Here is a 16,085-nt window from a genome sequence, read left to right on the forward strand (position 1 = left end):
ATCACCTCAACTACTTCAAATAATTAAGACAAAACTTTTTATAGTTTCCCTATTCACACTGAAATGTTGATACTGCAGACCCACAAAGCACTCTAGCAAGAGACAAAGCTTCATGAACAAATAAGATAGAACTCCTACAGTCTGAACGATCTTCCCCAAACCCTACTGGGATAAAAGCACTCTACCTATTCAAACATGGTTATCTGCCATGAAGAACTTCTATTGAATATTCTACTGAGATGAAACATGAGGAGTACAGTTGTTAAGGAGTCAAAACCTAGTAGCAACACTAGCCTCTACTTGCCTTGTCTCTCTCTCTAAAAAAAGGGCACTGCACCTCCACTAATATTGATGGCAAACTGGTTTTTAACAGGGTTAGACCACACTTTTAAGTTAGAAAATATACTATTTACAAATAAGATTATAACATGGATCATACTTCAGGCATGTTAAAGGATGTAAATCCTCAAGATGCCACAATATCTCATGAATAGAGGTTTTCAGCTTGAACAGCTACTAGGAAAAGTCACACTTGTTCCAATTTTACTGTTCAAGCCACATAACCTCTGTCGGGGGAAATGTAGCCCCTTTAGGGTTCTTGTGCTTGCCAAGTTGTCTGCTACTAAACTCAGAAGAGGAGCAACAAATGAGAGGACAACAAACCCAAATTCTCTCCTGCACTATAAACCATATTCAGGCTCCTTTCAAAATGCTGAAAAACAGGTGCGTATCACACAAAAAAGGGTCATCATGCTGCCAGCTCCAATTGCTGATGAAGCAAAGTGTCAAGAGTATCAGGCAAAGATGAAAGAAGAAAGAAAAAATAGTGACTTGCTTTTCTAGTAATAAGGTGCTAGAATTAAAAGATTACGTTAAGTTCTATAATATTCTGAAAACATTGAATAATAAATTGTTTTCTCCTACACAGCTCATTTGGCTTCAAGCATTCACAAGTCGCTGTAGTTTGCATCAGATCAAAGTATGCAGAGTAGTGTTTAGTTTCTCGTTATAATTGAAGCAAGTCTTTCCATTAAGTTATTTTTTTCTGGCATTCCTCATTTATTACTTATACCCTACGCATCTGGCCGGGCCTCCCCAGCCACTCTAGGCGTCTTCCAACAGAATATTAAAAACACGATTAAACATCAAACATTAACAACTTCCCTAAACAGGGCTGCCTTCAGATGTCTTCTAAAAGTCAGGTAGTTGTTTATTTCTTTGACATCTGATGGGAGGGCGTTCCACAGGGCGGGTGCCACTGCCAAGAAGGCCCTCTGCCTGGTTCCCTGTAACCTCACTTCTCACAGGGAGGGAACTGCCAGAAGGTCCTCAGCGCTGGACCTCAGTGTCCGGGCTGAATGATGGGGGTGGAGATGCTCCTTCACAAATACTGGGCCGAGGCCGTTTAGGGCTTTAAAGGTCAGCACCAACACTTTGAATTGTGCTCAGAAATGTACTGGGAGACACTGAAGGTCTTTCAGGACTGGTGTTATATGCTCTTGGCAACCACTCCCAGTCACCAGTCTAGCTGCCGCATAATGGATTAGCTGTAGTTTCCGGGTCACCTTCAAAGGTAGACCCACATAGAGCGCACTGCAGTAGTCTAAGCGAGAGATAACTAGAGCATGCACCACTCTGGCGAGACAGTCTGTGGACAGGTAGGGTCTCAGCCTGCATACCAGATGGAGCTGGTAGACAGCTGCCCTGGATACAGATTTGACCTGTGACTCCATGGACAGGTGTGAGTCCAAAATGACTCCCAGGCTGCACACCTTGTCCTTCAAGGGCACAGTTACCCCATTCAGCACCAGGGAGTCCTCCACACCTGCCTGCTCCGTTCCCCCAAAACAGTACTTCTGTCTTGTCAGGATTCAACCTCAATTTGTTAGCCGCCATCCATCCTCTAACCACCTCAAGACACTCCCACAGGACCTTCACCGCCTTCACTGGTTCTGATTTAAAAGAGAGGTAGAGCTGGGTATCATCTGCATACTGATCAACTTTTAGTCCAACCCCCCTGATAATTTATCCCAGCCCTTCATATAGATGTTAAAAAGCATGGGGGAGAGGATGGAGCCCTGAGGCACCCCACAAGTGAGAGCCCAGGGGTATGAACACTCATCCCTTAACATCACTTTCTGAACATGGTCCAGGAGGAAGGAGCCGAACCACTGTATGACAGTGCCCCCAGCTCCCAACTCCTCTAGACGGTCCAGAAGCATGTTATGGTTGATGGTATCAAAGGCCGCTGAGAAATCCAGCAGAACTAGGAAACAGCTTTCACCCTTGTCCCTAGCACCCTGGAGATCATCAACCAGCACAACCAAGGCAGTTTCAGTCCCCTGATGAGGCCTGAATCCCAACTGGAAGGGATCCAAATGGTCTGCATCTTCCAGGCATGCCTGGAGTTGTTCAGCAGCCACCCACTCAGTCACCTTGCCCAAGAATGGAAGATTTGAAGCTGGGCAATAGTTGGCCACATTGGCCGGGTCTAAAGAGTTTTTTTTTAAGATGAGGTTTAATAACTACCTCTTTCAACTGGTCTGGGAAGGCTCCCTCACAGAGAGAAGCATTCACGATCCCACCGAGTCCTTCATCCAGCCCTTCCCGGCTTGCTTTTATGAGCCAGGATGGGCAAGGATCAAGGAGACAATTGGTTGGTTTCACTCATCCAAGCAGCCTGTCCACATCCTTGGAGGTAACAGATTGGAATTGATCCCATGCAACTTGGCCAGACAGGACTCTTGGGGTCCTTACTGGGCCCCAATGGCGAAGGTCGTTCTGTTAAATTGTGAACCACCTAAGAGAGTCTCCTGCTGCTGTTTTCTGCAGATGCAATAGAGGTGGTGAAGAAGGTCCTCTTTGCCGTCACTATCGCCACTTGACAGGCTCGACGCTGAGCTCTAACTTGTATCTGGTCTGATTCAGAATGAGTTTTTTGCCACCGGCACTCCAGCCATCTCAGCGATTATTTCATCACCCTCAGCCCTGGAGAAAACCACAGGGATGTCCAGGTTCCATGCAATCAAAGACGGTGCTTCGGAGTCAGAAAGTCAATAGCTCTGGTTAACCGCATTGCAGCAGGCCACCAGGGAATCACCTGAAAGGCCATCAACATGGGATAAACAGCCCCCACCACTCTCTGGAAACCATTTGGATCCATTAAGTGTCGGGGATGGACCATCCAAATCAGTCCCACCTCCCTGCAAAGGGGAAGGGTCGCAGAGAAGTCCAGTTGCACCACGAAGTGATCTGACCATAGCACTTCTTTTGTTTCACTTTTACTTAGTGTCAGATCACCCACATCCATAGAGGTGAACACCAGGTATAAGGCACGTCCACGACTATGAGCTGGGCCAAACTTATTCAGGGACAGCCCCATGGAGGCCATGCTTTCCACGAAGTCCCGAGTGGCCCATTGTAAGGTCGTGTCGGCATGGATGTTAAAATCCCCTAGGACAACCAAAATAGGTGTCTCCAGGAGAAAATTCACCACGACCTGAAGCAGCTCAGGCAGGGAATCCTTGGTGCAGCGGGGAGGTCAGTACACCAAAAGGAATCCTGTACTGCCCCTATTGCCCAACTTTCCAGAACATGCACTCAGAAAACTGGGTCTTCCCAAAAGGACGCCTGGTGCAAGCTAATGACTTCCTAAAAATCACTGCAGTGCCCCCCTCCCCACCCATATGACCTGGGTTGCCGTGCATAAGAGAAATCTAGTGGCCAAGCAACGGCAAGAACAGGCCCATCTGCTTCATCCAACCAAGTCTCTGTTATATACACCAAGCAGAAACAGTTACAAAGTGGTTATGAGCCATGACAAACACTTGGCCTTCTCGGTAGTGGCGCCCACTCTTCAGATGTGAAGGAAATAAGCAGCTATCCTATCCTTAAAAGACATCTGAAGGCAGCCCTGTTTAGGGAAGTTTCTAATATTTAATGCTGTACTGTTTTTAACATTTGATTGGGAGCCACCCAGAGTGGCTGGGGAAACTCAGCCAGATGGGCGGGGTATAAATAATAAATTATTACTATTATTATTATTGTGTTGCAGTAGGCAAGAAATCCACTCTTCTGCTTTTATTGCTCCTCCTAGCAACAAAGTACGCACACTCCCATCGGGCTGTATACACCACAAGAGGTAGCTGCAAAGCAGAGCGGCCCAAATTCTACCTTGTGTGGTCTACATTTGTTTTTAGCTAGAATCCTTATGATCCACTGATGTGTTTTACATTAATAAAGCAAGAATGCATATTCAGGGTGTCTTAACCGTTAAGGCATAGCTTATCTGCATTATATGGTCCTCCTGTTTAACAGCATAAGATGTTCTCCATCAGACCACAGTCCACCTAGTCCAACATTCTTTGTGCACACAAAACATCCCAGTAACCTACCAGGTGCTAGGTGGTCAACCAGGAGTTTGCAGACCACCATGGGACTGCAATCTGTCAATCTACCTTCTGTCAACCCCTGTTCTGAAGAGGGCAATGAGACCAGTGCAGTACTGGAGAAAATTTAAAAAGCACCTGAAGTTTTTTTCAGTCCCACCCTCACTCCCCAACTGAATAAAGATTGAGAAGTCAAAAGGAATTCAACAGGCTCCTTTCAACAGTGACACTAAATGAGCATTAAAAGAGCAGCCTCATAAAACTAATCAACCTCTAAAATGGCACGTGGGTGTATTCAGATTAGCATTAAGTGTCACCTTTCATTAACTTTTGTCCCTCACTGTTCGAGACAAATCTTCACAAGTTGCTCATTCATCTACACTCCTGCAACGTTTTTGTTTTGTAGGGGGCGGGGTGCAATTCTAGGATGAGTATGTGCAGTTGTGCATAAGACGACAAGCCTACTGGGTCAGGCCAGCGGCCCATGTAGCCCAGCATCCTGATCTCACAGTGGCCAATGAGATGCCTGCAGGAAACCTGCCAGCCCCAGTAAATGATGTACTGCATGCACAAACCAATAGGTGGAGGTGAGACTAATAATGGCATGGCCAATTTCATTTACAGTAAAAGAAAGTAAGACAAGCAGTACCCAAGGCATGTATGATGAATGGGTGCATGTGTACAATGGCATAATTTCACTGTTTAGAAAGGAGAAAAACTCCAATAAAGCTTCAGTGAACACCAGCACTTCAGCCCTGTTCAGGTTTTCTTAGACTCAAGTGCCACCAAGTTCAAGGGAACTTACTTTCCTAGTAAGTGGATTTAGGACTGCATCCTACGTCTACTGAGATCACAGGAGACAGGAGTAAAGATGGCCTTAGCACAGAAGAGTAGGTAATCGAAGCCTTCTAATTTTTCTATTTTGGAAAAAAGAATCCATTAAGAAACAAGGGATTAAAGCTCATACAGGTATACCTCATTTTAGCAGTGATCCTGCTGTGGAAATGCACTCACCACATTTGGGCAAAAGTACAATGTCCCCTCCTCTTGGCCCAAGCTTTAGGGAAAGCCTGCTTGTTTGGCTCTGCAGAGTGCTGACTGGCCAGCCTTTGGGTCAAGCATAAAGTTTCATCTGCTAGCATTCACACTTTCTTATACTTTTAAGAAAACTCCACTGCACAGATAAACATGCAAGGGCCTTGGGAAGAGGAGGAGGAGGAGGAAGAGAACCAGACAGCCTGTCTGAAACAATGAAAAGGAGGAGGAAGAGAACTGGACAGCCTGTCTGAAACAATGGTTTGAGGCAGGAAGGGAGGAGAGAAAAGCAGGTGATTTGGAGGTTGTGTGCCCTTACAAGAATAATAGAGCAGCAACAGAGCAGAGCTAACCCCACAGTAGAGAAATCCACAGTCCTTTCTGTTTGAAGGTAAATCTGCAGTCTGAAAATGAGTAACAATAGAATCTTGGCCCTCACCTCTTGAAACAGGAAGTGTACTACTGGCCTATTCTATCATATATGGCTTCCATGAAGCACTCCCCTCCATGGAATTAGATAAAACAGTAAGAGGTAACTTGTAAATTCTGACTTTCTTTCTGCAACAGCTACATCCCAATAAGCCTTACTAAAAGCAGCCCAATGTAAGGGTATTCTAGAAAGCCATATTAGGATCAGACTAAGTTCATTCAGCACAACTTCACTACCCTATTTTCTTCAAAGACAAAACTGAATACCACTTTTATTGCAGAAAAATCACCAGCGGGAAATAAAAATTAGAGGGACTTCTTGTTAATGCTTCATGACTGAAAAGACCAAATGAAAATGTCTAAAAGCTATTGGGTTGGGGAGCGCGCTGCACCACAAAGAGACAAAGGTTAGTTAATGCCCTGAAGATAGAACTTTGGCTTCAGCCAATACGAGGACCAGGCTGGAAACTGAAGGAAGGGGAGGGCTTTCCGACCCTACTGTAGAAAGAGGTATTGGGGATGAAAGACAGGAGTGAATTTATATGAAACTGTGTGGAAAGCACCAGAATAGGAAAAGAGAATCCTCATGCAGAAACACTTATCCTCAAGTCTATTTCATCAAAAGAAATCAATCTTGTAAAAAACAAAGTATCAAATCCATTAGACTATCCAGGAATTTTCCAGTTTTTCCATAGAACAGAGAAATCACTTAAAGGTGTAATATGAATATTTGCTTTCTTCCTCTTATCCTAGATACAAAAAAAAAATATTAGCAATTTATAAGCAGAATTCATATCATATTTCAACATGCAACATTGGTCTCAGTTCTGTACGATTTAAATAGACTATTTACACACAATACATATATAATCTCTTTCTCTCTGTATGCACATGCATTGGTCCTAGCCTAGGCATCAAAGGCCACATGTGAGTTCTCTGGGTCAATCTTCTTCAAGCGATTCCAGTTTGAATTTTTGTTTAGCTTTGGGTTGGTTGGGATTTCCTCAGTTCTTCCGAATGTCAGCATAGACGACAGATTCCGACTTGTTGATCTTGTCACTGTAACGCCCTCCGGAGTGATCTAACTGCGCATAAATTACTGGGCCCTAAAAAAAAGAAATACAGAGTAAGCAAACTGATGAAAGAGCATGATTCCTTCAGTACATTGCTGGCAGGCAGTGTAAAGACAAAATTAATCTTTAGATTAGGAAGTTAATGAGCATTAAGCAAACAAAACACTATTAAATGTACACAAGACACACATTTCCCCCCTCTTTTATCTGTTTGGGTCTACCTATAAACTATGCAAGTCAAGTTGACTTTTTAAAGAAATTAATCTACTGCGATAAAGTCCTGCGAAAGAATCTGCAAATATTTTCTTATAGAAATCTGACACTTCATTCTTCAGGTAGATGGAATTGCTTGTAGCCTTCAGAACAATTCACCGAACAACAGAGCAGAGAATGGATTGATATTTTGAAAGAGTACATCAAGAATTCACAGTCCGGCTAAAATCAGCTCATTCAATAGGCTCCATTTGCGCTGAATCAGACAGGGAAGTGTCACGCTAGCAGTATTTTTCTTGGGAGCTGCTGCAATATACTAAATTAAGACAACAGGTTGGAATTTTAAATTTCATCTACCACCTTGAGCAAATACAAGGCTGAAAATTGTGCTCCTCAAACTGCACTTCATCCAGGTTGTCTTCACACTGACAATGGATCAGTTTTGGGGGCATACACACTCAAAGCTCCTTTCCTCTTCTTTTATCAGAAGCTGGCAAACAAACCAGGAAGACTTTCATTAACTACAGTTAATAGTAATATCTTGTTTTAGATGAAAAAAGAAACAGCTTCAGAACAAGAAGGATACTAGCCAACTTCAAATTGTGGCTTGTTTTGAATCTGTTAACTAGAGATTTCTGGTTCAGACAAAATGGGAAACTTAATGGAAGACTTCCTGGGTGCCAACTTGCATAAGGATGAGTGAAGAACCTGTGTCTACACACCCATCTTGGGTTATCATCATGATCATCCAAAAATTGTCTTTCAGAAATACTATTGACTTTTTGTGATTCAGTATTTTTCTGCATCTGTCTGCAGTGTCCACAAAGACACTACAAGAAGTTCATCAGCAAAAACCAAAAGCAAAGACTGTCCAGCAACTCTTACACCTCTAGATGGCAGCAACGCTCGTGGAGTATTTAAAAACATACAAATGAGAAACCAACAGGGAGTTGGAAGAATAATCCGTAATTTTTTATGTTCAATAAGGCTGTGTAGCCCACAAAGAATAAAGCTTTAAAGGAGGCATGATCTTGGCAACATTCAAATCTAAAATTACATTCACCAATGTTTAATTGGGCTACCATTCTTTCCCACAATCAGCCACAACAACTCTCTTTGGAAATGTGCATTTTAAAAATGTCAATACAGTTTAATTATAAGGAAGACTAGAGGATCAATAGTGCAGTAAGAAAGCACTTTAGGAGCCAGTTCAGAGGAGGAAGAAAGTAGTTGGGGATGGCTAGCTGGAAAGACACATATTCTTCAGCTGTAGACAGTGAAGTTATGGCCAAAAGTATAAATGTTTTTTTGAACATACAAAACTGTAGTATGTATAGCAAGCTTCTTCCATAAGCCACACAGTTCACCAAAGGTTTTCAACACCATTACTGGATCTAAGGCAGCTTCTTGTGGAAGCCACATGAATGAGTCATGCTCTGCACGTTTTTATTCCTGTTTGCTTTACAAATGATTTTGTTGTTCTTTCATATAAGACCACAACTCTCTCACGTCAACAGATGCTACTCCAAAGGCTAGTGCCCTGAGTTCTTGGAACTCAGCCAAGACAAAGGACAATCGTCTTTTCTTCTATATCAAAGTACTGGCCTTTTAAAAAAGCTTTTCCTTTGAATAATACCAAGTTCCTTGTTTAGAGACCGTCTGCTAGTTCCTACAAAACTACAGAGGATTCAGATAATGCGGGAAGAGAGGATTCAGATAATGACATATTTGCCTGGAAAATATCAAGAGATCACTGTCCATATGCAGGAATTCAGAACAAATATGTGAGCCTAACTATAATAATAATTCAATTAAATACATATAGTAGCTAGTTGATGGAAAACATCATCTGGAAGTATTCCTCTGAAGAGTTGCTCGCTGGGAATGACACCTTTTCTTTTTCTAAGTTGTTCCAATAGCTTTCCAATGTCTGTCTACTCCTATGCATCAGACACTGGGCAATATGCAGATTTTACCAGGCATATGCGTCCCATACAACAAAAGCACTGAATGGTGTGTAGGCTATCCAAGTATCGGAAGAAAGGAACCAGATGTGTGGCTTAGGAGTTAGAAGTAGAAAGTTTTACATCTGAAATTGCATCTGCCTATCAGATGAGAAGCACAGGTTAATAAAGTCAGGTACAAAAGTACTCTTTGGAATAGGAGACAAGAGGGATACAGTCTTCTTTCTAATTTATCAGTTATACATATGGGATAACTTAGATAACCAGCCAGTTATGCATTAGATCTAGAAATAAGAAAACATTGACAATTATCACATTCAAAATGAGCAAACACTGTACAGCCAAACAACAGAGAGGAATGAGAACCACTAGGACATTTGGTACCAGACAGACATGCACAGTTGTGAGAAACAGATGACATCTCAAATGAATTCACTGGTACGGACAAGAGTAAAAGCAAACCCAATGAGCAATCAGCCAGCCTCAAGATGCAGTGAGCCAAACAAGACAACTCTGATGCATGCTGTTTGAAACACAACCTCAGGCAACAAGCTTCCTGCTTTCACAACCATTACATTAACTTCAGGATTTAAAATATGTAGGATGGAAATAGCAAACTGGTAGACTAGACAGATAAAAGGTAAAGGTACCCCTGCCCGTACGGGCCAGTCTTGACAGACTCTGGGGTTGTGCGCCCATCTCACTCAAGAGGCCAGGGGCCAGCGCTGTCCGGAGACACTTCCGGGTCACGTGGCCAGCGTGACATCGCTGCTCTGGCGAGCCAGAGCCGCACAAGGAAACACCGTTTACCTTCCCGCTGGTAAGCGGTCCCTATTTATCTACTTGCACCCGGAGGTGCTTTCGAACTGCTAGGTTGGCAGGCGCTGGGACCGAGCAGCGGGAGCGCACCCCGCCGCAGGGATTCGAACCGCCGACCTTTCGATCGGCAAGTCCTAGGCGCTGAGGCTTTAACCCACAGCGCCACCTGCGTCCCTTAGACTAGACAGATAGACTGGAGTAAACCATTGTAATGAAATGTTAATTTCTCCCTCCTTTCCTCCACTACTTACTTACTTAAATAAATAAATAAGAAAGAAAGAAAGAACCTCTCATCTTCTCAACAATGTAAATATCCCATTCCTATAGAGAAGCTGCAAACCAAGAGTACTTCCTGGAAACAGGACACTCCTCTTACAGCAGCCTTCTAATTTTGCTCCAATATATTAAAAATATTCCACAATACCACCACTGTGCTTTTAGTAAGAAAAGAAGCAGATGTCTGCATATAAAAGTCAACTCAATCTGGTATACTTAAAAACAAAAGCACTTCCATCTATCTCCATGTTCCCCAGACATTATCTACTAGTCCCACACACATTAATAAATAAGGCATGTGAACCTCTGTATATTCCTGTTTAGGCTAGAATAAAAATAAGTGTTTCCACTTGCCAGATTTTGTTTATTGTGGCTCCTGTCATATCCATATTACAGAAACATTAGAAATAGCTTGTAAGATGAATGGCTATGTGCAAGTTTCATGTGCACACAACCTCCCCAGATAAGACTACTGAAATGCATGTCTTCATGGGGCTATTGACTTTGTAAGAGTCTACACAATAATGTTTTTCTTTTGTTTCAAAGTTTGTAAGAAGCAGGCCTACAGCGTTCAAAATCCTATGCTTCCCCTATTGTAGATAGCTGGCAAAGACAGTCTCTGAACCAGAACTAACTTCACCCAACAGCCAAGACTTGCTTGTCCTGGAAGCAACAAGGAAAAACCTGTGGCTTCTATCAATATTGTTGCCCCTTTCAAAGAGCACCTAATACCACCAGCTTCAACCAAGTGAAGAGGATCGCCAGGAATGAACTATGCCTTAAGAACTTCTTAAGAACTTCTTTTTATTTATTACAGGGGTGGAAAACCTGCAGCCTTCTAGATGTTGGACTCCAACTGCCATCACTCCCAGCATACACAGCTAATAGTCAAGAATGATGGGAGTTGGAGTCCAGCAACATCTGGTGGGTTGCAGGTTTCTTACCCTGCTTTATTAAACGGAAATGTTAATTTGTATAGTAATGTCTCAAACTAGCAGAAGGAAAGGTCTATATTGTCATCCAGCCATTTCATTTTCAAATAGTTTTATAAATATTTTATAAAAACCTATCTTTTCAATATATATTTTTTAATAAAATCCTTTCCTGCTGAAGCATCTCAGCCTCACCACAGCTCTATTCTGATACCCATAGCTTTCAACATATTTTGACAGACTAAGATGTTCAAGTTGATACAATTTGGAGAGCTAGTCGTTTCCATTATCTAGTTTCCATTTTTCCACCCAACACTTCACATCAAATAACTGAATACAAAAGAAAGGAAATCTGGCTATTTCCTTCCTCATCTGTCTGTTTTTCACCTATGTTTCCATGGAATCTGCTATAGGTTTTTTTAAATAGTTTGGTTGATTTCATCTGTTTTATTGATACATTTATTATGTACAGAGCTTTCTCATAAAGCAGTCTATATGTTAAAAAAACAGAAAGGAAAAGAAACACTATTCATTTCCTGTTGAGCAATACTCTATCTAGAATGAGTATTTCCAAGTGGGGAGCAATGGTCTGCTGTATATGTATACCTGACACTTTGGGGGGATAAGGAGATATACAGAACAATGAAGCAAAGGGGCTAAAATATTATTAGCTCTGATAAATGGTAATTGGAAAAGTCCAGGAACAATAAATACTCAGCACTGCCAAGATCATAGAATTACAAATAAAGGAGCTTCCTAGTGAAAACCTGTATCACAAAGAAGGACAATTCACTCAACCTAAAACAGATCAATTCATGTGAGTCAGATGGCTCCCTCAGAGCTAAGATCTTGTGGCACAATAATTGCTTTCACTGCAACAACTGTTTACTTACAAAGACTAGCCCTATTGAATCTTTTCACTATCCTTAAAGTACTGAAGCTGTCAAGTACAGAAAATGACTGCAGTAAACAACATCCTTCATCATCAAAAATGAATCATAGAATTGTAGAGTTGGAAGGGACCCTACCAAGAGTCCTCTAGTCCAACTGCCTACAGTGCAGGAATCTCAACCCGTGGTCCCCCATCCAATTTGAAACCATCCCGGAGCATCATGTCTATCTTTGTAACACTTTTAACTTTGCTCTAAGTCTCCCTCCCCTCAACAAGAATACCACCTTTCCCATCACTGAAGGTCTCCAAGTTAAGAGTTCCCAAAGCATCATGATGCCATTTACCTGGTGTGATCGGATGGGCACGCTGTTTACCAGACCCTCTGTGTCGGAGGGGGTCTTCCGTGGAGCCTGCTTAACTGGAGACACCAAGCTCTCAGAGGTACTGCAGCTGACGAGGTGGCAGAGCAGAGTTTGCAGGACAATGTTCAAGAGGCAAACAAAAAAAAAACAAAACAAAAACAAAGGCAAGTGATGGCAAGATGACGTGGCAACTTATGCCAAAGTAAAAGGTGAACTCGGTGAACAACACAACATACATCCTCTCCCTAGTGCTGGCTCAGTACCATCACTCCTAAACCTCCTCTTCTCTCTGATGTACATCCAACCCAGCCTTGGGATGGAAGAAAGCAACCCCAATAGAGGCCAGCAGCTTCCACAAGAACCAGTTTCTTGCTAACAGGGTCACACAAGCGTCCCTGCCTCAGGATCCAGGGAAGTAGTTCCTTGTTGTCTCTGCCCGAGACATCAGAATTCACTTACACATAAGTGTACAGTTGAAGATAGATTCCTTTCTAACTAGGCGTAAAATTGTTGCTTTTCTAGTGACTGCACCCTATCTTGCAAGTGCCACAACAGAACAGGCGCTCAGCAATGACATGTCCTCAAATGGTTATGGCACTCTCTCCCCAAGGAGGCTTGCCTGATGACCACTGTATTATATTTTAGCTGTCCAGTTAAGACATTTGCATTCTCTCGGGCATATTAATAATTTGTATTTTCAGTGCTGAAGGGATGCTGTATTTTAGGTCACTAGAACTGAAATTTTACACTGCTGTTTTAGATTTAAATTTCTCTTGTTTGTTTGTTTTGTTTTGTTTTACTGTATATTTTATTTCTGTTGGCTCTTTTAATGTGCATTACAAACCACCCTGGAATAAATATTATTAAGGGCAGTATATAAATGCCTTAAACAATGTCTTCACAGTAGCTGAAGTCAAGAAATAGATCTCGACCACCAAATTTTTTAGTCCAATCATTTTAGTAAGTGGAATGCCTGCAGCAAAGAAAGCATCCATCGACTGGAACACTGTCTGTTAATATATTAATACTACTATGTACAAAGCTTCGGAAACTTGGGGAACATCTATTTAGAAAGGACTTGGGGTACTGATATGTCAGCTATGTCCTTGAACTGATGCGCTCTCACTTCTGCTTAAAAACAAACAAACTAGGAATCATTTCAAAATCAATTGAACTGAACATTGACTAAGCCTCTCAATAATTCCTAACACTCGTGCTCACAGACACCTGAGGACCAAACAATACTGTTATGTAACTGTATGTATGTTGGTACAAGGTCTATTCTAGATGAGCGGCTGATACCGAAGATGTGGGAGCACAACATGTGTTGTGTTCCACCAACAAGCAGGGAATAATGGAATAATTTGGAGAGGGAAGAAATCACTGGGCAGGAAACAAGTTAAGCTTTCTTCCTCATCCCTCTAAGAATGGCTTGTCCTGTTTAAAAAGAAGCCATTGGGGCAATGTGTATAGGACCTAACTTGGCCTAGGAGGAATACTCACCAACGTTTCTCTCAATCATTTTGTTTTCTTTACACAACACACACACACACACAGCATATACAGGCAGACATGGATCATGACAATGTGACAATGACATTAAGCAGAATGCAGTTCCCTGCAAACCATTACTTTCTCTTATCCAACAGGAATATTTAAACATTAAAAAAGCAGACACGAGATATGCAGCAGTACATAGGGAAATATAGTACTGAGGGGGGGAAAGGCATTTCAGTACCAGTAAATGGGCTTCCATTCTTACTGGGATTGAATCACAGCATACACGGTGGCCAAGGGACTAATAAAATGTCTGGAGTATATCCCAAGAATTCATGCAACCTGGATCTAAAAATAACACTGAATTAAAGGTCTTTGCATGGAAAATTCAGTTATTTACTGAATGATTTTCTCCTCTCACAGTGTACAGAGTCCAGATCCCCCACACTCATTCATGCACATGAGCTTGCTGGCAAGAGATGGAATACTGATTCTGAAGGTAATGAGCATTGCCGTCACAATTAAGGAAATGAGACAACAAAACTCAAGCAGTAGATGAGATGTGCTGCCCCTTCACCAACAGTCTACAAAACAGAATTTCAGCACAAGTGATGGAGATATGTTAGCCGGGTAGTCAGCAAAGGAGGCAGAAATGTGTACACGCACACACACGAAGTACCAAAGAGCAACCACCAATGTGATTAGTTACCATGGTATATAGTGGGACCGGAAGAGGAGACCCAGCCCTGTTACATTCCCAATCTTGCGTCTATATCAGGATCTCTGTAAGCAGAGGAAGGTAAGAGCAGGATCCGATCCCAGCACACCAAAGCAGGAAGGAAAAAACCAAAATGTCAGAATAAGAACAGAAGTTGTGACACTGCCATGCAAGGGTTTCCACCACCACCCAAATCAATCCATTATAATGCTGGTGTTAGTTTCATCTAGAAATTAGACCCCTGCAAAATTATGTGGCCCTGCTCAGCAATTACAGCACAAACACACCCTGCCACTTAGTAATCAGTAGGAACAAAGAGCTGGTGTAGTCAGTGAAAGCAACGTTATCCATTTCTACATTGCTGGGGGTTGATTTTAGTTGTAGAAGACAATGCAAACATATTACTGTTCCAAATCCAGCACCTTTAAGTAGCTTTCAGCAATAACACACTGGACAGGGAGTTAAATATTGGGCTTTGGGATCCTTTAGCGCAGATCAGTGTAAGCTGCCTTTAAGTGGTTACTGAAAGAGCACATGCAGAAAGGAAACTGTGCTTTCCACACTGAACTCTGAGCTTACAAAGCACATTTCACTGCACTTGCTCAATCTTACCACTGACTCCTACTGCAACCCCTCTCTAAAATCTCCAGCTGAAAATAAGGTATAGTGGGATCAGTTGCCAATTAAACACACCCATCAGAAACTAGACTTTTGAAGGCTTTGTTCATAGCATTCACTGGATCTACAAAAAGCAGGAAAGAGTTGGGCAGTGGAATGACAATCCCCACAGAATACGTGTGCTCAGGTTTTTGTGTACAAGGGGCTGCATTTCTGTTGGAGTTACCATAAGTGGTAAAGCAAACAAGATAAAAGTCCCACCACCACCTCAAAGGAACCCACCAACAAAACATTTCGTGGCATTCTAAAAGCTCTGGATTAAAGCTCTAGATTCTACCCTGAAAATACTTTCCAACAGAAGTTATTCAATGCAAATTAAAAAGGTACTTTAAGTGCAAAAAAAAGGAAAAAGGAAAAAAAAGGAAGTCATGCAGATGGTGAAGCCAGTGAAGATAGTAGAGGAACCGTTTTCCCAAAGCTAGGTTTGGAAACCTCTGGCAAGCAGACTGTTGTAAAAGGAGCCACATTCCAAACTCATAAATAGAGTTGTACAATCCAAGATGTAGAGAGTTGTCCAGCCTTTATCTTGCACTTCATCCTGAGCTGCAAGAGCCCCTTTATTTTTGGAAGACAAGAGTGTAGGGCTGCCTCTCTGGACAGCTTTATGATGCACGGTTCCCTTCCAACATGTATAAGGATATCTAGTAGGACTTATACACCCTGAAAGGTGTATGCACAATGAAGTCAACAATTAATCGTTTGGGACTAGAGGAATGTGTCCCAGTGGCCACAGTCAATTTAGTACTATGAACAAAACATGTATGATTGATTCCTGTTGCAGGTTCAGCTACCCCAGCCTTAATAAAAAA

General features: G+C 42.2%; 1 protein-coding gene across 2 annotated transcripts in view; it reads right to left on the reverse strand.

Annotated features, from left to right (window-relative positions):
* Positions 1-4,054: 4,054 nt before the first annotated feature.
* The window catches only part of LOC307215521 (myelin protein zero-like protein 1), a 30,144-nt gene continuing 18,113 nt past the window's right edge, over positions 4,055-16,085 (reverse strand). Inside the window, exons 5-6 of one of the 2 annotated variants that reach the window (XM_079974858.1) lie at positions 12,366-12,471; positions 4,055-6,958 (exon numbers count right to left, since the gene is read on the reverse strand). In XM_079974858.1, coding sequence (XP_079830984.1) covers positions 6,857-6,958; positions 12,366-12,471 — 208 coding nt within the window. In that variant the 3' untranslated portion in view covers positions 4,055-6,856. Of the gene's footprint in view, positions 6,959-12,365; positions 12,472-14,589; positions 14,664-16,085 lie in introns of both variants that reach the window. The other variant, XM_079974859.1, reaches the window with a different exon arrangement.

The sequence above is a fragment of the Podarcis cretensis genome (genome assembly GCF_951804945.1).
Source record: "Podarcis cretensis genome assembly, chromosome: 4".
Classification (NCBI taxonomy): domain Eukaryota; kingdom Metazoa; phylum Chordata; class Lepidosauria; order Squamata; family Lacertidae; genus Podarcis; species Podarcis cretensis.